Raw genomic sequence first — 25,065 nt, forward strand, 5'->3', positions numbered from 1 at the left:
AGCAGATATAGGGAGCTGTGGCTCTTTGCTCTGATGTGGTCCCTCAGTGCATAGCCTTGTGCTGGACAGGATGTGGAGGTGTCTTTGAGGTCTTCAGTATGCCCAGGAGCCCAGCACCCAACACCTTCCTGTTGTGTTTTCTGGGGACAGAGCTTCAGTCACCATCAAGCCCACCCAGGCAGGACCTTGATCTTCCACAGAGAGACTTTCCTCTCAGAGCTGGTCTCCAGGTGAGTCTGGGAGCTCAGTGGGCACTGCAGGAGAGCAGCAGAGAGAACCAAACCCAAGACTCTTTAGCTGAGGTCAGGGGAGATCCAGGCTGAGCTAGCCCAGAGCAGGGCTGCTGTGGCTGCTTGCTGTCCTGATGGATGATTCATTCACTGGCTGCATTGATTCATAATAGTTAGCAGAGAAGTGAATGTTGCACTAACACAGGACTCTCTGCTGACCATGAACTGGTGCTAAAAGAAGCTGAAGAGAAGATGGGAGGGAGGCATCCAGAGCTTCCAGAGAAAGAACAGAGACCCAAGAATCTTTGCAATGAAGGGAGTAGAGGAACACGCTTCAACTGTGGAGGGTCAAGAAGTTAGATTAGGGATTTTTAAAAATGTGTTTTCTTCCAATGAGAAATATTTGATTATGTTTGTGTATTGTTGGCAAGGATTCATATTAAGGATCTTGCAAGCATTATCATGCAACGGAAGTTCATGGACATACTTCTGATAGTATTGTCTGTCCTTTTGATATTCACATGGAAAAGCAGTATGTCACACCTGAGTACAGATATGCCTAAAAGCCTTACTTTGTAATATCTGTGAGGCTGCATATTTTTGTGGGTTGGTAGCCAGTTACTCTGTATTGCAAACTGTCTCCCTGGAGATGCAGGTGCATTTTTCCAATTTTCTTATGCATTCTTATAAAGTATTGGAGTGCCACAACCCCAAACTCCCTGTTTGCTTTTTAGTTTATTTGTTTCAGGTGTGTATAGAGATATTTGTGGGAAATGTGTGAAAATTTATGAACTTTGTGTAGTCCAATCTGTCAGTTGGATTATGTTCCCACTTTATTTCTGAAAGAGCTCAGCAATTGGTATTCTTTACTTGTGAGTTCTTGCTTCACAATTCTTGTGCATCTCTGGTGATGGTGGGTCGTGTTTTATGTGTATTTTCCAACTTGTTTTCACATTTCTGTAGTTGCTTAATGTGACCCTTAGCTTTTTATGATCAGGTACATTTCTCAGAGAGGCGTTGGCTTCAGCCCTCCCTAGGAAGGCATTCAAGCTTCCTTCCCATTTGATTAAAGCTCGTCCTATCTATATTGTGTGTATAAAACCAATTCATACTTTCAACATTGTTACCACTGTGCATTGTACAGGATTTTGTTCATATTTATGAGTTTTTGGCAGTTTATTCCTGAGTTAGGAACCCAGTGGATATTATTAAATCACTAATATTTCATAACTTTTCTTTTAGATTTTCATTCAATTTTGTTTCAATCAGTGTGAGCTCTTTGCTTGTATTGAAAAATGACATGAGTCCCATTAATATGCACAATGAATATATATAAATAAGAATGATAAAATAGACAAATTAAATAGTGAAAAGTAGAATGTGTGCTCATTAGAGGAGAGGAATTGTGGAGGAGAGTCAGGAGGAGGTTGTTGGTGGCCACCAACACACACTTACATAAGAGCCATAAATCCTGATGTTCACAGCATAATGACTGCAGCTCATCATATTGTGTATTTTAATAGCCATAATTTTATATTTATGGGAAAAAACAAAATTACTTCAAAACAGTAGACCATCTTTTAATTATATATTCTTATAAAGAATTAGAAGAGAGAAATTAGAAGTTTCCCAGCACTGAAAATTGATAAATATTGAAGGAGAAAGAAATGCTGATTATTCTGATTTGAACTTTGCATTTTGAATATGTATACTGATTTCTCAGACTGTACCCTGTTAACATGTACAGGTATTGTTTTTGAGAGCCACATCCGAAGGGGCCCCAGCAAACTTCCAGCTGCCAGCTGATGATTGGCTTACAGCGGCCCCAGCAAACTTCTAGCTGCCAACTGATTGGCTCCTCTATGGTGATGTTCATTGGGCTGTTTCCCCGCCCTTTCAGACCACGGAGCTGCTCATTGGGGGACTTTTTTATTGCTCCGCCCACACGACCCAGCCAATCGGCCTCAATAGCAGGAGGAGTGGGGGAGGTTGAGAGGCTTGTGGGAAGCCTGTGGTGGCAGTTGGGCTCTGAGGGAATTCCTGAAGAGCTCGTGTGGTGTTGCCTGTGTGTTCTAAAAATAAAGTTCTTTTCTTCTTGACAAGTGGCTCCTGAATTGTGCCCAGCCAGACTGTGACATTTGGTGGCCCATATGGGGAAAAATTGAGGGTAAGGCGAGAGGATGGGTAGCCATTTTAAGATTCTTCTTTTGTTTTGCTTCATTTTTGTTTTAAGTTGCCTGTCCCTGGAGATGTGTAAGATGGAAGAAAAACCGCTCACATCTGAGGAACAGAAAGGGAGAAAGGATGGATGGACATTTTAGGAGGCTATTATAATGATTTTTTGTTGTTCCAATTTTGTTTCACTCTGTTTCAGTTTTGTTTGGCATTATCTTGTTGGGTTGTATTAGAGTTATAGTAGAAATATTCAAGTAAAAGGGAAGGTCTTTTGAACTAGTCTGACAGAGTAAAAAATTCAAGTAAAAAAGAAGGTCTCCCGAACTAGTCAGACAGAGGAAGAAAGTTTAGAAAAGAAAAAGCCATCAGGGAAAAAGTTACAACAGGAGACTGCTACTAACACCTTTCTTTCACCAGAGGATGTAAGTGTCCAACCAACAGCACCACCTCCATATGCTGGGAGGCCCTCAACCCCTGCAGTTGATTGATGGGATCCTGAGACAAGATCTCAAATATTAACATGCCCTGTATTTGAGCAGGCAGGAGGGCAGCGAATTCACCATGCTTTAGATTTCAAAAATGTGAAGCAGCTAAAAGAGGCTGTAACAACCTATGGTCCTCAAGCACCCTTCACTGTAAGCATGGTCAAATCCATTACCAACATGAACGTGACGCCAGAAGATTGGGCTAATATGTGTAAAGCTGTGCTAAATGGAGGACAATACCTGTTATGGAAGGTTGCCAATGAGGAATTTTGCAAGGAGTCAGTTGGGCGAAATGCAGCAGCTGGTTATCCTCAGAGAAATCTAGATATGTTGTTAGGAAAGGGACCTTATGAGGATCAGCAGCAACAAATTGCATATGATCCTGGTGCATACTTACAAATTGCTGTAGATGTTTTTAGGGCATGGAAGACTTTACAAGGACATGGAGGTTTACAAGGTCAATGATCTAAGGTAATACAAGGAGCTAATGAACCTTACGCTGAATTTGTAGATAGGCTTATTCAAACAGCTACCAGAATTTTTGGGAATACAAAACAAGCAATGCCATTAATAAAACAACTGGCTTATGAGCAAGTGAATCTTTGGTGCAGAGAAGTCATTAGACCATGGAAACATGAAGATTTAAACACATATATTAAATTATGTAGAGACATTAATGAACAAGGGCAAGTCTTGGCAGCTGCAGTACAACAGGCTTTAGATGCCAGGCCAAAAACATGCTACAATTGTGAACAAACAGGACATTTTAAAAGGAATTGCCCCATAGGAGGAGGGATTAATAAAACTAGGTATCAAAGGAGTAGAATACAAGGTATTTTCCCACAATGCCGTAGAGGGAGACATTGGGCTAATGAATGCCATTCTCAAACCACCATAGAGGGTACTCCATTATCAAAAAACGAACAAGGACCAGGTGTCTATCCACGATATCATGGAGAAAGGCATCGGGCTCCATTGCTAAAAAATGGACAGGGGTGCCCAATCCTCTGGGGCCCAAGACCACAAATATACAGAGCACTGGAGGAACCCAGCAACCCCATCAGGATAGTGCCCAGGACACATTGTCCATTAAATCCCTCACTAGACAAACCAGAAGAAGTGCAGGATTGGACATCTGCACCTCCGCCAGAACAGTACTAACTCCAGAGATGGGAGTTCAAATCATTCCCACAGGGGTAAAAGGACCTCTTCCCAAAGGAACAGTAGGCTTGTTATTGGGATGCAGTTCTTCTACTCTAAAAGGACTTATGATAAGTCCTGGAATAATTGATCCTGATTATGAAGGTGAAATAAAAATTATAGCCAGTTCTCCAAAGGGTATATCAGTAATTTCACCAGGAGATAGAATAGCACAGTTACTAATAATACCCAGCCTACATGATAAATTTTCCAGTCATACTGTAGAAAGAGGTTCCAAGGGATTAGGCTCCACAGGTGTAGATTGGGCTATGATTTCTTTAAATTTAGATTCTCATCCCATGCTAAAACTAAATATTCAAGGACATGAATTTAATGGGCTACTGGATACAGGTGCAGATCTTAGCATCATCTCTCGTCAAGAATGGCCAAAACATTGGCCATTACAACAAGCCACTCAAACGCTTCGAGGCCTAGGAGTGGTGACCAATCCCCATAGAAGTGCAATGGTATTAGATTGGAAGGATCCTGAAGGATGTGAAGGAACTATACAGCCATATGTATTGGATCATCTTCCCGTAAATTTATGGGGACGAGATGTCCTAGATCAATTAGGACTAACATTAACAAATAACATCAATCCAAATGCGCCCACTATTATGGCTAGACAAGGTTTTAGGAAAGGATAAAGATTAGAAGAACAAGAACAAGGTATAGCAGCACCAATACAAATAGATAAAGGAACGGACAGACATGGGTTGGATTTTCAGAAGGGTTCACTGAGACAATAAAAATTACTTGGAAATCAGAAAGACCAGTATGGGTTCCTCAGTGGCCCATGACTAAAGAAAAGATACAAGCAGCGCATGACCTGGTCAAACAACAATTAGTGGAAGGACATATACAACTTTCTGTATCTCCCCATATTACTCCCATTTTTGTCATCAAAAAGAAATCTGGTAAATGGAGATTATTTCAAGATTTAAGAGCCATTAATAATGAGATGGTTATTATGGGACCTGCTCAATTGGGGATTCCTCAATTGTCTGCTTTGCCCAAAACCTGGTATGTCTTAATTATAGATATTAAAGATTGTTTTTTTTTTCAATTCCAATTCATCCTGAGGATAGTCCACATTTTGCATTTACTATCCCTGCACTGAATCATGAAGGTCCCGATCAGAGATATGAATGGAAAGTACTCCCTTAAGGGATGGCTAACAGCCCAACTATGTGTCAAATATATGTTAACAAAGTAATCCAGCCACTTAGAAATCAAAATCCTGAACTACAAATATTTCACTATATGGATGATGTATTATTAGCACACAAAGATAAAAACACATTGCTAGAATGGGGTATATATTTCCCTAAGATAAACTTAAAATAACTCTTTTACTCTAAACTTTTAAAATTTGGATTCATTAGGGGTTAGTGCTGCGGAAAGGCATATGTGTCCGAAAAATGTACATAAGCCCAAGGTACTTTGGAAGGATATTCTAACAGGACAATGGAAAGGTCATGACCCAGTAATTGTCTGGAGTCAGGGGTCTGTTTGTGTGTTTCCACAGGTAGAACAGCAGCCGATTTGGATTCCAGAGCGATTAACTAAGGTCCTGACCTAGTGATTGTCTGGAGTCCGAGGTCTGTTTGTGTGTTTCCACAGGGAGAACAGCAGCCGATTTGGATACCAGAAAGATTAACTAAAGCAATTTCTACAGACCAAAAAGAAGATGTCCATAACAACTGATATCCAAAACTCCAGTTTGGCTATCCTTAAATAAACTGTTATATAAACTTCAAGCTGCCAGCAAACTTCCAGCTGCCAAGTGATGATTGGCTCACAGCGGCCCCAGCAAACTTCTAGCTGCCAACTGATTGGCTCCTCTGCAGTCATTTTCATTGGGCTGTTTCCCCACCATTTCAGACCACGGAGCTGCTCATTGGGGGACTTTTTTTTGGATCTGCCCACGCGACCCAGCCAATCGGCCTCAAGAGCAGGAGGAGTGGAGGAGGGTGAGAGGCTTGTGGGAAGCCTGTGGTGGCAGTTGGGCTCTGAGGGAATTCCTGAAGAACTCGTGTGGTGTGGCATGTGTGTTCTAAAAATAAAGTTCATTTCTGCTTGACAAGTGGCTTGTGAATTGTGCCCAGCCACAGTTTGAATATGTATACTGGTTTCTCAGACTGTACCCTGTTAACATGTACAGGTATTGTGTTTCAATTTGTGCTAAAGTTGTAGTTCAATTGTAGAGAGCTTGCCTAGTGTACACAAGGCTTTGGGCTTGAGACCCAGCCCTGCCAAAAAACCCAAAAACCAAAACATAATGAATAAATTGATGTCTGCTATTTAATAAATTTTTAAGACAGAAATAAAACCATAATCTCATGCCTTAAAGAAAAAAGCATATACTTGTACTAATTCAATCTATGCTGCCATTCTCTGTTCTATAAAATCTTAGGCTATTTTAAAGCTTTTCTTTATATATTATGCATACACACATGCTCTTACACTTTTATACAAATGCATGAGTACAATCCTATGCACATCATAAATACTCTCTGCATTGGCACAGTATTCTTTTCTAGTTTATCCCCTCTAGTCTTCTACCACCATAAGTTTTCACTTCCTGTTCATGGAAATTGAACCATACAGAGCCCTCTTCAGTTGTTTTTTCCACTGTATGTATCCTATATTCATGTGGCACCCCTCAATACCATGTCAGTGAGGTTGATCCATGTTGTGTGGTAACAGTGGCTGGTGCTGCCTTTTAGGGGCTTGAGCTCTTCTGTCAACAGCGCTTCTCCTGGGCCTGTGCAGCTGTGAACTGCCTCAGCGTCTCTGCCTCCATATCGTGTCCACCCCCTTTGCTGCCCCGACCACTGATGAGACTGTTTCTGCTCCACTCTGCATGTAGGTGTGTTCATCTTTTGAGGAATGTTTTCCCCAAACTAGCAGCATGAATCTGATTTATCTGAAACCTCCCTCATCTCTTTCTTCCCCCTTCAAGGCTGATGATACCAAGATAAGACATTTTCAGGATTTGCAGGAGCTCCATGATCATCAGGTGGCCAGCGTGGGCCCATTGGAGAGATGTCTAGAAGTTTGGTCACCTGTCATTTCCTAACCTAACCCCCTTCTTTCCCCCTCACTTAAATATTGAAAGGAGCTCAAGTGTCTGCTGAGTTAAGGCAGTCTTTTAGGCTGCTAGCCCACTGTGAGCTCAGTAAATGATTTTTTCTCACCCCCAAAACTGCCCTTGATTCATTGGGCCCTTTTCAAGCAGGGGAGTAAACAGACTTGGGTTTGGTGGGAGATGTAAGATTTCCATGCTGTATGTTCTTTTCACTGATTACTGTAACAGTATAATTAATGAGTTCCAAAGAAACAATTCTATCATTATATTTATGTCTAACCTGCCTGTGTATTTCCTAACCTCTTTCTTACCCAGTGCTTTGTGATGTTGTGGTGAACAGAGGCATGGTGATCTTTGAGACACTTAGGCTATTTCCTATTGCAAAAGTGATCTATCCCATTGCCTGAAGGCTTAAAAAATGTCCAAAGCAAAATTCATTCAAAAACTCATGACCCAGAGATAAACATTCCACATATGGAAAAATATGTATCTGCATTTTACTTAGAAAATTGAGAGGATGAACATATTTAATGGATTTTATTTAAAGTAAAAATTCTGATTTAAATTATTTTCAGAATGATAACAGTATTTTTACTAATGTAGCACAGAGCATGGGGTTGGGTTCTTTCTCTCATAAATTTAAAGAATAAACTTCTATGGACCCAAGAATGAGAGCAAAGTAATAGGATTTGTTAGACTAATAGAAAGCAGGGCTCCTTAAGAGGGAGGGGTCCCAGAGAGGGTCACTGAAGTGTGGCTATTGTCTAGGGGTTTATATAGATATAGAGGTGTAAGGAAGTCAACCCCCTATCCACTCCTGGGCATGGCACGCAGTGTCCATGCAGCCTTCAGTCCAGTGAAAATGTCAATCAGGGATTTTTTCTTCCTTGCAGAGGCAAGGACCAGAGTCACATAGGTCCTGACTTAAAAATAGCCTTTTTGTAAGTTTCTTAGCAAATATCTGCAGGTGCTATTTGTACTCACTGCCCAGGAAGTGACCCAGGCCCATCTCCCTGTCAGATCAGTCTTATCTCCTCCTCCTGTTTTCACTAACACATCTGTCATGACATTATCTCGGGATCTATTTTCTTGGTAATTTGGCCATGACTTCACCGTTATGAAATATTTAAGTGGAATACGGCATTCTTGGGAACGTTCCACATCCTGAATATTCCAAATCCCACATAGGGCATGCCATCTTCCTTGCAGACACCACAATATTTCCATAAAAACCTTTTATGTTTTCTATTCTTCTTCTTTTTTTGTTAAAAAGTTTAAAGCGCATTCAAGTCCTTTTAAATATTATTGATATGAGCATCGTGGCAGGCTGGTTTTCTTGCTTCTAGAATTTTTGCATGGAAGAAGCCTCATAGGAGGGGGTGCAGTAGAAGGATATTTAGCAAAGAAACTGAGGAATTGGGCTGCAGATGGCATCTGATGTTGAGTTTGCTCAGCACCAGGTCGGGCATGGACAGAATTCAGGTTCTGCAAGAGTTGAATGTCGATCATGTCCTCCAAGAATCCCTTCACATGGCCAACACTATGGATTTCTTGAAACACACAGCACAGAGTCTTTGTCCTGTCCTTATGGTTAAAAAGTGACCCAGTGGCGGTTCAGATTGTCCATGGGGAAGGAGGCTGTAGCTCAGATGGTCTTTCTAATCAGTCTGGAATGATAATTATTTAAAAATGACTTATAAGATTGTAGAAAAGTAACTTACAAGTTTTGTTTTAAAAAGGAAAGAAGAAATTTGTTATATAAATAGATTTTAGCTGCTTGGTTTACAAAAAAGGAATATGAGATGATGGGTAAGTTAATTTGCCTTATTACAGTAACCATTTTATTTTCTGTATGTATCCTATATTCACGTGGCACACTTCAAATATACACAGGGAATTTTAAAATTATATCTGTTAAACCTGTTGTGCCTGGGGTATGACCACTGGCATATCTTAGACACCATCCTGCTCCCTATTTTTTGAAATGTTTATTCAGCAAATAATAATCATATATGCTTATGGGGTTTAATCTCTCTCTCTTTCTCTCTCTCTCTCTCTCTCTCTCTCTCTCTCTCTCTCTCTCACACACACACACACACACACACACACACTTCAAATGAAGATTTCAATCACAAAATTGTCTTGACAGATGGATTAATTAGGGCTTGACCAACAGGCTACATTGGATTTAATTTTGCTTTTTCTCAGAAGTCTCATCTTCCTACATTTCCTAACCCTTAAGTTACAGAAGATAAGAGCAGGTAAATGTGCTGCAAAACACACAAAAAATGTATCTTTCAAAAGATGGATCTGAACCGGGTATAGTGGTCCCTGCCTGTAATCCCAGTAGCTTGAGAGGCTGAGGCAGGAGGATCATGAGCTGAAAGCCATTTTCAGCAACAGTGAGGCACTAAGCAACTCAGTGAGACCCTCTCTCTAAATAAAATACAGTGTGGGGGTGGGATGTGGGTGAGTGGTTGAGTGCCCCTGAGTTCAATCCCTGGTACCTCTCTGCCAAAAAAAAAAAAAGATGGATCTGATCTCCCCACTTCAGGGTGTGTGTTGGCTTCTGACCGAAAACACAAAGAACATTAAGGAAAGGCTGCCATTGTTATCTATTGCCCATCACCTACTATTAAAAGAAGGAGTGTTGAATTCTCTCTTTCCATATCTTCCCCGTCCCCAGGGAGTTATTTTTTCCTGCATCTGTGGAAGCTCGGTACACTTGTAGTGTTTTAGACGGGCAACCTCACTCGAGCCTTATGAATGCTGTGCTTCAGAAAATTATTCAGAACTGATTACAAGACAAATGTTTTGTTTTATTAAATGAGCCAAGGAAGGGATTCCAAAAGGAGAGGAAGATACTCCAACAACTCAAACCCTGGAGATGCCCAGTTTAAGGAGACACTGGAAGATAAAATGACATCAGGGAACCAACACAGCAGTCCAGTGCCCAAGATGGTAGAAACACCTGAATTTCCCCATCTGATGGCTTCCCATTTTCTAGACAGAAAGTTGATGTTTCTTTTCCTCAATGTGTATATCATTCCTAGGGGCTGTGGAGGAGGGAGGGGGTGGTGAATCTATTCAATTATCTGGAACATGAGGCAGATTTTGATGGCTCCATGAAAGAGAAAGCCAACCTATGTAATTGGTGTGATAGACAAAATAATGACCCCACCCCAAGACCAGGATGAGAGCAAGAGGACAGACAGTGCCCGTGGGCATCCAACAGTGTGTGTGGCTGCCAGTGTCCTCTTCCACCTGTCCTGGGAGAGTGGCCAGCTCAGAGCAGGACTCCACTGTGCTTGGGCCTGTCTGCCTTCCCCCAGACCAATGATGCCCCCCTCCCTCTATGGGAGGTCTCCCCTGCTTCCCCTGGATCTTGCCCTTACCTGGATGGTGTCCTTGGCCACAATTGGCTTGAAATCCCTGTGCAGATTGTTGACTTTTTCAAAGAAGTGGGAGAGACTCTGGGGAGGTGTGATGAGGGGTCATGGGTGCATTGGAAGCTGAGGGCTAAGGGGTGGATACTCGGCCATGCTAGGATTCCCACCTCCCTGACTTTACTGGGGCGCTCACCTGGCTGTTGACTTCAAGGGGCAGAGGCCTGGTGAAGAAGGCCTACAAGCCTCATATGGGAAGAAATGTGGGTGGTTCTTAGGAAAGGTGTGTTTTCCCCTGCTGAAAGCTGCTAAGAGAAGGGAACTGTATTCTGCCTGTAACCAGGGAGTTGGGAGGAGGGCAGTGAGTCCCAGGTGAGACTGCAGCCCTGGCCAATGCAATCATTTCAGCCTTGAAGACCAGGTGCAAGGAACTTATCCCCCCTGTGCTGGGTTGCTGACCCACAGAAGTGTGAGGTAACAAATTTGTTTCACTTAAACAGCGACATTTGCATAAAACTGTTTTGCAGCAATTGATCCTGAAGGCAGCCTCTCACCTGCACATTGTAGCTGGCCATGAGGATTGCATGGCTGCTGAGGTGGGTACAGTGGCAGGTGGTGCTGCCGTCTCTGGTGCCCAATGTTTTGCAGCCTGCAGTGGCCCAGTGACCACATCCATTCTGGCCATGGTCCCAAAAGACACAGAGCACTTCACGCTTTGGCTCAGAGGACACCAGCTATAGGAACATCACAGGGGTGTGAGCTGGTCTTTTTGTGCTTGGAGATTCTGATCCCTTAGGGCTGGAATGGGAAGGGCTGAATTTCCAGTATGGGGGGGCACTTGTGGGGAAACCTACTGAATCTCAAGTTTAAGACAGACAACAAGGTCGTGCCTGGGCCTGTGGCTCTTCCCACATCATGGTCCCCCACCTCCCACTCACAGGATGGGAGAAGGTGAAGGTAACTGGAGATCTGAGGTTCTGGGTGTTTTTGTTTCTCAAAAAGGCTGAGATGACATCTGAGAGCAGGACATGTGAGACCCTCAGCAGCGAGTCCTTGGGTTTCCCATGGGGAGCCACGTGCTTCTCAGGCTCCAGGACCAGGGGAGCCTCAGCCAGCAGCTTGTCCATCCCTGGGGTGGAGACCAAGCCCACCACAGAAGGGCCTGCAGGACGAGGCCATGGGTGAGTCTCAGAGTCTCCTCCAGGGCCTCCTCCTTAGATGGCCTCTCCTCCTTTTGAATTGTTGTATTATAATGATACACAATAGTGGGACTTGCTGCTCCACATTCACATGTGCACACAACAGAATGTGGACTCATCACTCCCCAGAACCTCCCCTTTGGATGCTCTTCTAGTGACCTTTTCCCACCCACATCACCATTTAGTCTTTATTTCTGTATTTTTTCACATCCTTGGGCATCTTTCCCACCCTGAGGCCTCTTCCAAACAGTATGGTACTGGTGTAAGGTGGACATTCCCCACCTTCTCCCCATCTCAGATGTTACCTCTGTGAGCAGATTTCTGTGCCAGATTCCAGTTCAGCTGCATCTTTGTCTGATTCAGACTCAAGGTGACATTACCATCTCTTTGCTTCTGCACTTTTACAGACAGTTCTATGAGTTGTAGGAAGAAGAAGAGTTATGTTAGGAATATATATGTGTATATGTGAATATTGTATATGTACACATATGTCTCATGATATACATGTATTTGTTGAACTTCCCATTTACTATAATCACACATATATTCAAGTGTATAAAAGACACATATATATGTTTATATTATTTTGTAACCTCAGATTTCATATATATGTGTGTGTGTATATATATATATATATATATATATATTGTGTGTGTACATGAGTGCATACACAGTTGTATATGAAATCTGAATTATGAAGAATTTTAACAGTAGGAGCAATTTTGCACCAACAAACTAGAAAACTTAGAAGAAATGGACAAATTCTTAGGGATGCAGAAACTACTAAAACTGACTCAAGAAGAAGTAGAAAATCTGAAGAGACCTATCACGGGTAAAGGGATTGAAGCAATAATGAAAAACCTCCTAAATGAATATCTGAAATCAGATGGTTTGATTGTGAAATTCACCAACAATATAGGCAAGAATGAACATGAATTCTTTTTAAACTCTTTCAGATAACAGAAGAGGGGACACCACTTGGTAATTACTGGAGGCCAATATTACTCTGATGCAAAAACCAGATAAATATATCACAAGAAAAGAAAATAAGAGACTTTATTGCTTATGAACACAATCTGTAACAAACTATTAGGAATCAATTTATCTAAGAAACTCAGGACTTGTACTTAGAGAACTATAGAGGGTTTTGAAAGGAGACCCTAAATGAAGGGAAAGACACCTCATGTTCATGGATTGGGAAACATTATATTGGTAAGATGGAGACACTCTCCAAAGAGATCTACAGGGTCAATGTCATCCCTATCCATGTCCCAACAGCTCATTAACAATATAATTTGCTTAAATGGAAAACTCACCTTAAAACTAACACAGCATTGCAAGAGATCCAAGTAGTTAAAGCGTGGCTGAAAAGAGCAACAAAGGGGGAGGACTCACACTTCCTGATTTCAGAACTGAGGGTAAATGAGCAGAGCCCAAAGTAGCGTGGTACTGGCATGAAGACAGAGGGAAAGGTGAGCCCAGAAATAAACCTGCACCTCTGCAGTTAAGTGCCTTTCAACCAGGGGACCAAGACTATTCAATGGGCATAAGAACAGTCTCAAGGAAAAAGAAGGAAGTGGACCCCTACCTCACACCACAACAAACAGATTAACTCAAAATAGAACAAAGGCCTCAATCTAAGAACTGAAGCCCATAAGAAGACCTTGGATTTGGCAATGGATTGTTAGATATGATTTTGAATGTACAGCAATGAAGGAGAAAGTAGATAAAGTAGACATCCTCAAAATTGAAAACATGTGACATTAAAGTGGAACGATTATCACAGATGTGAAAAGATAATCCATAGAATGGAGAAAGCATTTCCAAGTTGCACATCTCATAATAGTCTCCTGTCAAAATAGATGAAAAGCTCTTACAACTCAACAACCAAAGGACCAACCCAATCACAAATGCACAAAGGATCTGAACAGACATTTCTCCAAAAAGATACACAAATGGCCCAGATGCACATGAAAAGATGCCAACCATCACCCATCAACAGGGAGATGCAACTCAAACCGGCAACGAGACATCGCCTCATATACAATAGAAAGTCCTTGATAAAACCAAACATGATGAAAGTAACACTTTTTGTCAAGGCATTGGAGAGGGGACCCTTGCACCCCTCTGGTGTAATATACAACAGTGCAGCCACTTTGCAAACAGTCTGGTGGTTTGCCCCAAATTTGAACACAGAACTACCATGGTTACCTGGCAAGTCTACTTCTCAGTAGATACTCCAAGAACTGCAAATAGTTATTCAAACAAATACTTATACATCAATATCTTAGCAGCACTATTCACAATAGCCAAATGGTAAAACCAACTCAAATGTTCATCAGTGGCTGAGTGGGTCAACTCAACACCCATAGGATGGAATAATATTCAGCCACGAAAAGGGATGGAGTGATGCTATGCAATGCTCAACAGCATTATTCTAGGTGGAAGAAGCTAGATGGACAGGTCACACTTTGCTTTACACTAAATGATAGAATAGGCAGCTCCATTAAGACAGCAAGCAGGTTAGTGGATGCCAGAGTTGGGGGGTGGGAATGAGGAATGATAGCCGAGTAGGCACTGTGTTTAATTTTGGAGAAAAATGTCTTAGAAATGGAGGTGATGGCTGCATCAGTTTGTGAATGTTCTTGATTCCACTGAAATGTAGAACTGATGGATTTTATTTACATATTTATTTTTTGGTGAATGATAAGTGATGAACTTAAATGGTGAATTTTATGTGATGTGAATTTTACCACAATGAAACAAAGCATACTGAAAAAGATTCATTTGTATTCTTCCATATTAGTTTTTTGAATCTGTTTCTATTTTGCTACCTAAATGTGTACTATTTGTAGTTTTCTGCCTTTTGCACTGTTGTGATTATTTATGTGAGTCACGCTGAGGTACAGTGTGGCCACTAGCTCTAGTGGGGTCAGAAGAGGATGAGGCAATGAACAGGGGCTGGCACAGACCCAGGGACTTATGTGTGCCTGCAGAATAATTGAAGGTTGCTGTCCCCTCAGGCAGACCCCTGCTCAGGTATCTCAGGGCACTCTCCAGACCTGTCAGCAGGTGAGTGGCCACACAGTGCTTCTGTGAGGAGGGCAGGGTCTCCAGGTCCCCAGGGGTCTCCAGCAGCTCATCCACCTCCTCCTGCATGATCCCCTGGAGGGATGGGGGCACAGAGCAGATGGACTCGGGCCAGAAGCACCACACAAAGTGCTTGACCACTCAGCCCCAGAGAGCAGACCCAGACACTGTCCAGTTGGGGATAGAGAGAGGATGGTTTAGGACTCCCTGGGTGGCCCGTTATCCTAACAGATAAGCCCATGTTCTTGACAGTCAAGGATGACAAAGACCAAGATCAGAGCAAGAGGACAGACAGTGCACGTGGGAGTCCAACAGTGTGTGTGGCTCGCAGTGACCTCTTCCACCTGCCCTGGGAAAGTGGCCAGCTCAGAGCAGGGCCCCACTGTGCTTGGGCCTATTCCCCTCCCCCTAGACCAAAGCTACTCCTCTCCCTCTATGGGAGGTCTCCAACAGCTTCCCCTGGATCCTGCCCTTACCTGAATGGTGTCCTTGGCCATGGCTGACTTTAAATTCTTTTGCAGATTGTTGACTTTGTCAAAGAAGCGGGAGAGACTCTGGGGACGTGAGATGAGTGGGTCACAAGTGGGTGGGACACTCAGGGCCAAAGGGTGGACAGGGTGCTGCCCCAGGGATCCCCACCTCAGTTTCCTGGCTGGGTGGCTCACCTCGCTGTGGACTCCAGGGGGCAGAGGCCAGGTGAAGAAGGGCTTGACTGCGGGGACAGGACAGTGGTTCATTAGGAGGAGTGCAGGTGTGCGTGTGTGGGTGTGTATGAGCATGTGCATGTGGGTGTGCACGTGTGTGTGAGGTGGGGGAGGTTCTAGGGTCAGGGTGGGCCGGGTACCTTTGCAGATCTCTTTGTAGAAGCCATTGTGTCTCCCAGGAATTGGCTCCCAGCCTGGGCGGCATTGGCACAAGTAACTCCCCCAGGTGTTGGTGCAGGTGGTGGAGCAGTGGCACTTATGCTGCCCGGAGCTGCACACGTCCATATATGGGGACATAGAGAGAGGGGTTGGTTCCCACTGAAGCCAGGACCAGTGCTCTCCACCATCCGATCTCCACCCCCTTTTCCCCCATTAGTGCCCTGCCTGGGCTGTGGTGCTGCCACCCAGTGACCCACACCCTTGTGTTTGTGTCGAGGAGTGTGCAAGCCCTGGTGTGCCCCAGGCTTGCCGTGTACTGATGCAGGTTGTGAGGCTGCAGAAATATGTCCTCCCAGGTAGGTTTTTGCTGCTGCTCAGGACCCTCAGGAGCCTCCTGTCAGAACCCCTGTTCCTTTCCCAGGACCCAGATCTTTCCATACAGCCCTCTGGATCCTTTGGCCAAGGCATGTACACATGGCACAATGTGCACCCATAGGGACCTTGTGTCCTCAGAGTCCCCTTGATCCCCAGTTTATCCCTGTGTACCTCCTACATTCATGCAACTTCCCTTTTCCCTCTGTGTACTTGGCACTAACATCTTCTCTGTGGGTGGGTCCTGGCTCCTGCCCACCCACTGCTGGATTCTACCTGGCCCCATGGATGCTGGAAGCAGATTTCTTTGCCTAACCACCTTGCCCTGGAAGGAGGCAAATCCTGCTCATGCATGGAAGTTACTCCTCCTGGGAATCATGGTGTCAAGCCAGACCATGGCAAGGACCAGAGCAAGTTGTGTGGAACTAGCTTTCTTCTGAGTGGCAGGAACATGGCCCCCAGGAAGACCAAACCCTCTGAGCAACTCCTTAAATGGGTGCAGATGTGCTCATGTTTAAACACATAAGATGAGTCCAGCACCCACCATGTGCCAGGCTCTCTTACAGGCACTTGTAATTTTCATAATGCTCCTGGAAGACACAGGAGGTAGGCACTGAAATGATCACCTTCATGATACAGATGGGTAGACCAAGTTCAAAGAGAGGTAGTGATTTGACTAATAACATGCAGCTAACAGGTGGTGCAGGCAGGTTTTGGATCCAGGAAGCCAGTCGCAGAGCTGCCCCTGGCATTCATGCTACCCTGCTTCTGTGCTGGGTGACAGGTACATGCACACCTGCCTGTATCAGACCAGGGCACCATTCCTGTAACCAGGGTTCTGCCATCTAGATGTCACAGGAAAGGGTCTGGCAACCTCAACCTTGATGATGGGGAGGTGGGGGAAGGGCCTACCTTGCAGCTGTTCTCCTCTCATTAATAAAGGATTCTTGGCTCCAGAAATGGGCACACAGCCTGGGCTGCACGTGCAGCAATTGTGCCCTCCATGACCTGGCTGTCTGCAGATTTTCCACAGGGCACTCTCATGGCCCTCATTTGTTGATGTCTGCAACATGACGGGTCAACGGCTCACCTCCCAAAGTTGTCCTTTCTCTCAGGGAAGAGACCCAGGTGCTCAACCTGACCCTTCTGTGAGATGCAGACAGACCTAAGACCCCAGGTGGACCTCCTGAGGCCGGGCTGCTCTGGAAGTCCCAGGACCACTCTGCTCTCTGGAGCAGTGCCCAAGGACATGTGGGTTCAGATTCTGTGCCACGGTGGGGCCTGGCAAGGGATCTACATCTCCTCTCCATCCTGGAGTGGCAGAGGGAGGCCCAGCCATTCCCTGGACCCTCCCCTCTGGGAATCTTTGCACCACTGGGGTCCTACAGGTGGTCTATGCTCAGGGAGAAGGTGGCAGTGATGGCCACCCTTGATGCCCAAACAGTAGAGGGTGGGAGATCGTGGCCAAAGGCTTCCCAGAGTGACACTCAAATTAACACCGGAGGATAAAACCAGGTGCTCAGATTCAGAGCAAAGCTGGGCACATCCCATGACTTGAATTCAGAATCTACTAGGAAGCTGTAGTGACAACACAGTGTGGTTCTGTATGGGGACACACACAGCCATGGAACAGTGAATAAGAACACCCACCCACAGAGGGGTGCTATTCATCCTTAAAAATGAAGGAAACTCTGTCAATCACAACAACACAGGTGAACCTGGAGGACATATGTTAAGTGAAATAAACCAGACACATAAGGACAAATACCACACAGTGTCACTTCCACGTGGGACCTGAACAGTCAAACTCCTGGAAGGGGAGGGTATCATGGTGTTTCCCAGGGATCAGGGTAACAGGAGGGGGTTGGAGAGATGTGCATCGAAGGCCCAAAACTTCAGGTAGGAGGAGCTAAGTTCAAGAGATCTATTGTTCATATTTATTTATTTTTGATACCAGGGATTGAACCCAGTGTACTCTATAACTGAGCCGCATCCCCAGCCTTTTTTTTTTCTTTATTTTGAGGCAGGGTCTCACTAAATTGCTTAGGGCCTTGCTAAGTTGCTGAAGCTGGCTTTCAACTTAAGATCCTCCTGCCTCAGCCTCCTGACCTTCTGGATCCCTGGTATGCACCACTGGGTCTGGCCAATGGTCTGTATTCTTGAAAATCACTAAGGGATTATATTTGAAGTGTTCCTACCACAAAAATCAGCGCCTGAGGCATTGCATAGGCTAATCAGCTCCATTTAGCCATCCCAGTGGGCATTCGTGTTTCAAAACATCCTTCTGTACCTGATCAATATGTACAACATTTTTATTTGTCAATTAAATAATACAGAAAGAAAACAGGAATATATTCCTGGAGAGGGATGACTGAGATGGTTGTGTAACAGAATGTCCTCAGTGCCACAGATCTAGTATACTGGAATGTGGTTAAAATGGTAAGTTTTATGGATGCAGATTTCATCACAATTTAAAAACCCTGCCACTGAGCAGCAGAAGAACTAAAGAGAGGTGCTCAAGCAGGTGAGGTGGCACATGCAGTAATCCCAGTGACTCAGGAGGCCAGGGATGTGGTTAGTGTTAAGGCCCCAGGGTTAGGTCCCCAGGACCAAAACAAACAAACAACTAGAAAACCAAAAGCCCCAGGTGCCCAGGCCCCAGCAGGTCCCACCTGCCTTTCCTCACAGTGGAACAAATGCACCCTTGACCATCCCCAGGAATCCCCCAGCTCCTAGTGTGGCACTCAGAACTCTGAGTGGACACTGACAGGCCTTTCCAAGGTGCCCAGCTTGTCTTTAGGGAGCCTTGCTGTCACCACCCCTGGAGGAAGTTCCCCCTTATCAGAGATGGCCACAGACAGGAAGTGAGGAAGCTTCTGGAAGCAGCTCCCAGCTGAGGCCCGGGGGTGTTTCCTGGCTTCTTATCTCTCCTGGTCTCTAAATGTGAGGGGAACATGCTCAGGAAGCAGGTCCCCTTTGAGTGCCACAGGGACCCACAGGACAGAGGCCTGAGGTGAATGGCCAACCAAAGCAGCCTCAGAGAACCCAAGACAGGAGTGAGTGACAGCTCATGGCAGATGGTCCTGGGTGTCCCAGAAAGGGGCCAAAGATTCCCGGAGCCCAGAGGATTCCTGGAGTCAGGATGAGGCAGGGAGGGCTTCTGGTCTCCCTGGACCCATTTTTGCACCTGAGGAAGCCCTGCTGGGACCCCTCATCTGGGCTGTGTGGATCAACAGCAGGACGGGCCAGGACAGGGGCTGATGCTCCCTAAGGGCCCCTGTCCAGCCCCCATGGGGCAATCCTCCCCTTTTCCCAGCTGGTAGCAATGGCTGCAGAGGTGTGCCGTAGGTGGAGGGGACGAGGTGGGGTGTGGTCTTGTGGGGACAGCTGGGAATGAGGTGCAGCAGCACCCCCAGTGGACCTTCCACCAACTCCCACATTTCCCCACATCCTGGGCTCAGCCTCCCCATCCCCAGCTCCCTGGGTTCCCCAGTAATGAGCCACTGAGAGCCACCACCTCATGGGATCTGGGGCTCCAGGCTCCTGGGGGCAGGTACAAGGAGGGCTCCAAGAGAGGAAGTGGTTTTGCTGATCCCATGCTGCTCACGGGTGGCCAGTCCAGGCTTTGGACCCAGGGAGCTGATCCCTGCCTCTGACCTTGGCCTTCACACCACCCTCCCTCTCTGTGCTGGTGGGACAGTGGCCTGGAGTGGGCACCACCTGTGTCAGCCAGGGCCTTGGCCCCTGGATGCCACAGGATACATCTGTCCCAGTCCTCTGGCTGACACCCCTGGATCTGGACCCAGGGGAAAATGCTGAGGTGGGTGTGGGCTGGAAGCTCCTCATCCCCCCAGACCTAAGGGCAGGTGAGCACAACTCCTGGGCCCAGGCCCTGTTTAGCTCAGAAGCCATTGCTAACAGCACTTTCTGGGAGCCAGGACCTGCTCAGTGCCTTTGGATCTCATTTCCCTCCTGATGACTCCCCCCTCCCCTACTTTGTTCCCCTGGTGCTGGGGACTGACCCAGGGACTCACACCTGCTAGACAAGTGCTCTACCACTGAGCTATGCCCCAGTCCAGGACTCCCCTTCTGCAGATGGACACACTGTAGCACAGAGAGGTGAGGTGACTTGTCTGAAGTCACACAGTGAACCAAGAGCCAAGATACCTCTGGTTTTGTTTTTGATTTTCCTGCTCATGCCAGGCAAGGGCTATGCCCCAGAGCCACACCCCAGCCTCTCCCTTTGTTTGTAGCTTTAGAATATATGGGCTCCTTCCTGTGTTTTTCTTTTTCTTTTCTCTCTCTTCCCCAATTTTCTGCCCTAGGGATGGGGTCTCTCTGTTTCCCAGGATGGGTTGGGCTCCTGGGCTCTAGTGGTCCTCCTGCCCCAGCCTCCCAACTAACTGAGACCACAGGCACAGGCCACTGGATCCTGGCATTTTTTTTAAAACAGAAAACAACAATGATGTTGTCACATCTCACATGTCCACAGGGTTTCCTGATAAGCACCTTGGCCATCGCCACAAGCAGAGCTGTCTGGATGGGGCCAAGCAGCTGGTCCCAGAGTGCCCTGACCCTTCCTCACCTCTCATGCCAGTGATGGGTGCATGCACAGCTGCCCCATCTCACAGTCCAGGTGCTGAGGCTATAAGTGGCCGCTGTCCCCAGATCAGCTCTGGTGCCCTGAACTGCATGTGTGGGGGGATGTGAGGGGTGGGCCTTACCTTGACATGTGTTCTCACTCGCATTAGTGAATTTTTTTGCCCCAGAATGGAGCTCAAATCCTGAGAAGCACGTGCAGTAGTAGCTGCCCTGCACATTGTGGCAGTCAGCAAAATATCCACAGGACTCTTTCCGGGGCAACAAACATTCGTTGATGTCTGCAACATAATAGGACCAAGGGTCACCTCCCAAACATGTGTGGTCTCTTAGGGAAGAGACTCCTGTCCCCTACCTGACCCCCCAGCTTGGGGTCTGATGTGGAGTTACTATCTTTTGCACAGAATCCTGGGATGCACTGCTGAAGCTATGCTGGGCCAAGCCATTCCTGAAGTCCACATAGTCTGATCTGTCAACACAGTCCTCTGACTAACACTCCCAGAGGACAATTGGACATTTGGACATTGTCTCTAGAGGACAATGCCAAGGTAGTGTGTGGGCTAGAAGCTCAGTGTCACCCTCTGAGACCTAAGGGCAGGGTGAGACCAAGTCCTGGGGCCCAGGTCCTCTCTGTGCAATTCCCTGGTGTCTCTGCCATCTTACTATTTCCTTTCTCTTTTCTGTCTTTGATGATGGCCTTGAGATCAAAAGCTCAGCCCTTGACCCTTACCCATGACCCCCACTGACACTGGGAAATGACATTTTGGATCTTATTTCCCTCCTTATGACTCTCCCCTCCCCTACTTTGTTCCCCTGGAGCTGGAGACTAGCCCAGGGACTCACACCTGCTAGACAATCTCTGATGTGCCTCTGCCCCTCCCCGAAGCTTCTTTACCATGACAGGTGTCCAGGACGTTGGTGAAGACCTCTACAGATGAAGAGGCATACCCCGGCTTGCAGTGACAGGCAGTGGCATTGACACATTCCGAGTTGAGAGGGCACCAGGGGTTACAGGCTGTGGGGGCACAGACTGGTCAGAGGATGAAAGGGGGCAATGTGGTCCCCAGAGGAGGGTTCTGGGAGGTGGGGAGATGCCGTGAGCCTCCCTGCCCAGGCCTCTCCTCCCTGGGCTGGGGGTGCAGGGACCCTCCCAAGCTCAGGCTGTGGACAGGCTGTTCTCCACACACTCACGCTGAAAGTCCCAGGCTCTGGCTCTGGAGAGACTCAGCAGGACACACAGCAGCCCTGTGACACAGAGAGGGCAGGTCAGTGGGCCCAGCAGGCAGAGGAGGCTGGAGGTGATGCATTGGAGGGCAGGGGCTGAGGACCCTCCTGGGCTCAGACCTGGTCCTCTCCTCAGAGGGACCCCAGGTGGCATTTCCAAGAGGGTCTGGGTGATGGGAAGGGGCCTGAGCCTGGCAAGCTCTGGGCTCCAGCTGTGCCTCTCCTGGCCTGTGGGTGGGGGACTGGAGCCTGGTGGCCCTGGTTCAGACCCTGGAGCACAGGCAGGCTGCCTCACTGCCCTGCCTCAGTTCCCCTTTCTGTGGAGTTGGGGCAAGATGACACCCACGTCCTAGTGTCACATGAAAACAAACCCCAGTGTGTCAGGGTTTTTACCACCATCGCTGACTTTTAGGTAGAAAGGGAGGGTCAGGGCCAGCTGTTCTCTTAGGTCCCCTGCCTGGTCTCTCAGGTGCTCTGGCCCTGTCCCCTTCCTCAGGGACACACACCACACCAGCCACCTGGCCTACAGCTATTACTGCAGCACCTGAGAGCCACATCTGACACCACCACTTTCAGCCCCACGGCCTGTCCTGGGACCCCATGGTGCCCTATTACCCCCCAACAGGAAGGTGCTGTGGGCAGGTGCTGGGCTCAGTCTTGGGGCCCTCTCCTGCTGTTCCTGCCACTCAGCAGCCTCCCCCTCCTGGGGCACATCCTGGGGACCCTCCTCAATCAATGGGGCCTTAGATACCTGAGCGTCTTTCTTTTCAACAGAGAGACAGGCGAGGAGTGAAAGAGAGTCTGGTTCTCAATCCCTAAAATAAAGTCTAGGGGTATTGGTGGTTCCTTCTTGGTCAGTTTATCTAATGCGCTGCCCGGACAGCTAGTCAGGCTCTAAACATTGCCATGAGGCCTTCATCAGAGGAGACCCCACTGAATGTGAAGACTGCAAGGAAAGCAGAATCCCCTCTCCTGTGTGGGGCTCTTCTAACCCATGGAGGCCCTAAGAGACCAAGACTGGCCCCCTGAGGAGGACGGAGTTCTGGCCCAGACTCCTTCTGGACCTGAGATGGAACATCAGCTCCTCCCTGGTCTCCATCCTGCCACCTCCTCCCTGGTCTCCATCCTGCCACCTCCTCCCTGGTCTGCATCCTGCCACCTCCTCCCTGGGTCTCCATCCTGCCACCTCTTCCCTGGTCTCCATCCTGCCACCTCCTCCCTGGCCACCATCCTGCCACCTCCTCCCTGGTCTCCATCCTGCCACCTCCTCCCTGGTCTCCATCCTGCCACCTCCTCCCTGGTCTCCATCCTGCCACCTCCTCCCTGGTCTCCATCCTGCCACCTCCTCCCTGGTCTCCATCCTGACACCGGTTCCCTGGTCTCCATCCTCCCACCTATTCCCTGGTCTCCATCCTGCCCCCTCTTCCCTTGTCTGGATCTTGTCAGTGCTTCCCTGGTTTCCATCTTGCTACCTCTTACTTGCTTCTCCATCATGCCACTTTTTCTCTGGGTCCCCATCCTGCCACCTCTTTCCTGGTCTATCTACTACCACCTCTTTTTTGGTCTCCACCCTGCCAACTCTTCCCTCGTCTGGATCCTGTCATGTCTTCCCTGGGTCTGCATCCTGCCCTCTCTTCCCTGGTCTGGCACCTGCCACCTTATTCTGGATCCTTATCCTGCCACCTCTTCCCTGGTCTTCATCCTGCCACCTCTTCCCTGGTCTCCATCCTGCCACCTCTTCCCTGGTCTCCATCCTGCCACCTCCTCCCTGGTCTCCATCCTGACACCTCCTCCCTGGTCTCCATCCTGACACCTCCTCCCTGGTCTCCATCCTGACACCTCCTCCCTGGTCTCCATCCTGCCACCTCTTCCCTGGTCTAACAGCTCTTTCCTGGTCTCCATCTTGATGCTTCTTCCTTGAGTCTTCATCTTGCCATATCTTCCCTGGTCTCTTTCTCCATCCTACCACCTCTTCCTTGTTTTCCATCTGTTACCTCTTCTCTGGGACTTCATTCTGCCACCTGTTCCTCTTCTCTGGGTCTCCATCCTGCTGCTTCTTCCCTGTCTCCATCTTGTCACCTCGTCGTTGGTCTGGATCCTACCACCTCTTTCTTGGGTCTCCATTCTTCCACCTCTTCACTCCTCTGGATTCTTTCATGTTTGCCCTGGGTCTCCATTCTGCTGCCTCTTCCTCATATCTGTCTCTTCTCTGGGACTCTATTTTGCTACCTCTTCCCTGGTGTCCATCCTGCCACATCTTCTATGGGTCTCCAATTGGCCACCTCTTCCCTGGTCTCCATCCTGCTACCTCTTCCCCGTGTCTCCATCCTGACCCCTATTCCTTAGATCATCATCCTGCCATCTCTTTTCTTGTTTCCATCCTACCACCTTTTCTCTGGTCTGTATACTGTCACCTCTTCCCTGATCTCCATCTTACCACCTCTTTTCTGGTCCATCCTGTCATCTCATTTTGGGTCTCCATCCTTCCACCTCTTCCCTGGTCTTCATCCTGCCACCTCTTCCCTGGGTCTCCATCATTCGACCCCTTTTCTTGGTCTCCATTTTGCCAACTCTTCCTAGTCTGGATTCTGTACCTCTTTCCTAGTCTCCATTCTTCGACATCTTCCCTGGTCTCCCTCCTGCCACATACCCAGTATAGTCTGCACTTCTCATCCTGTACAATTGCATGAGCATATCCTTAAAAGAATCATCCTTCTTTCTGTATAGTGCCCTATTGGTCTTATTTATCTGGAGAACCCTGCTGCATGTGGGGAATATAATGACAAATCCCTGCTAAGTCCCAAAGTTTTCCCTAAGAGTAACTTTGTAGGAATAAATTTCTCCTTTGAGAACTTAATTTTTTTTTAAAAGAGCTGATATCTTTTAAAAATACCCTCCCTGCTCTCCTTTACAGGGATAGTGAGAAAACCAGTCAAAAATGAAGCAAAGGACTTGCTGGTGGCTCCTAGCTCCCTTTCTTGCCTGTCACATGTCATGATTCCACTTACCATGGACCAGTCTTAGACATCTGCTCCTCATGGTGCCAAGATCAGCCAGCTCAGTGACGGAGGATGTTTGGTTCTGGTTGGAGTTAAGAATGCTTCCTGTTTAAATATGACTCGTGACGAAGTTGATCACAGAGAGGAAATCA

General features: G+C 46.9%; 2 protein-coding genes across 2 annotated transcripts; both read right to left on the reverse strand.

The window, feature by feature from the left end:
- Nucleotides 1-10,026: 10,026 nt before the first annotated feature.
- LOC114090185 (adhesion G protein-coupled receptor E2-like) lies at nucleotides 10,027-15,647 on the reverse strand. The gene is made up of 6 exons (XM_071601824.1): nucleotides 15,522-15,647; nucleotides 15,333-15,410; nucleotides 14,739-14,931; nucleotides 12,072-12,179; nucleotides 11,506-11,729; nucleotides 10,027-11,301 (listed from the first exon to the last, which is right to left on the reverse strand). The coding sequence occupies exons 1-6, from the start codon at nucleotides 15,639-15,641 to the stop codon at nucleotides 11,056-11,058; spliced, it is 969 nt and encodes a 322-aa protein (XP_071457925.1). The 5' UTR covers nucleotides 15,642-15,647; the 3' UTR covers nucleotides 10,027-11,055.
- A 2,246-nt stretch (nucleotides 15,648-17,893) lies between these two features.
- Nucleotides 17,894-24,982, reverse strand: LOC139707274 (adhesion G protein-coupled receptor E2-like). The gene is made up of 5 exons (XM_071618183.1): nucleotides 24,923-24,982; nucleotides 21,882-21,935; nucleotides 21,586-21,705; nucleotides 20,816-20,971; nucleotides 17,894-17,901 (listed from the first exon to the last, which is right to left on the reverse strand). Exons 1-5 carry the CDS (start codon nucleotides 24,951-24,953, stop codon nucleotides 17,894-17,896), a joined length of 369 nt encoding a protein of 122 aa, XP_071474284.1. The 5' UTR covers nucleotides 24,954-24,982.
- Nucleotides 24,983-25,065: the final 83 nt, after the last annotated feature.

This window comes from Marmota flaviventris, chromosome 1 (genome assembly GCF_047511675.1).
Source record: "Marmota flaviventris isolate mMarFla1 chromosome 1, mMarFla1.hap1, whole genome shotgun sequence".
Taxonomy (NCBI): Eukaryota; Metazoa; Chordata; class Mammalia; order Rodentia; family Sciuridae; genus Marmota; species Marmota flaviventris.

Excerpts from the sequence above, each read along its gene's own strand:
- LOC114090185 (XM_071601824.1), bottom strand. The coding sequence starts at position 15,641 with ATGCACATGCTCATACACACCCACACACGCACACCTGCACTCCTCCTA. Across the intron at positions 14,932-15,332 it reads TGGCCAAGGACACCATTCAG|GGGATCATGCAGGAGGAGGT; the intron begins GTAAGGGCAGGA and ends CCATCCCTCCAG. Across the intron at positions 11,730-12,071 it reads ACAGAAATCTGCTCACAGAG|GCCCTTCTGTGGTGGGCTTG; the intron begins GTAACATCTGAG and ends CTCGTCCTGCAG.
- LOC139707274 (XM_071618183.1), bottom strand. The coding sequence starts at position 24,953 with ATGAGGAGCAGATGTCTAAGACTGGTCCATG. Across the intron at positions 21,936-24,922 it reads ATGTCTAAGACTGGTCCATG|GGCTGCTGTGTGTCCTGCTG; the intron begins GTAAGTGGAATC and ends TCTGTGTCACAG. Across the intron at positions 21,706-21,881 it reads CAGAGCCTGGGACTTTCAGC|CCTGTAACCCCTGGTGCCCT; the intron begins GTGAGTGTGTGG and ends GTGCCCCCACAG.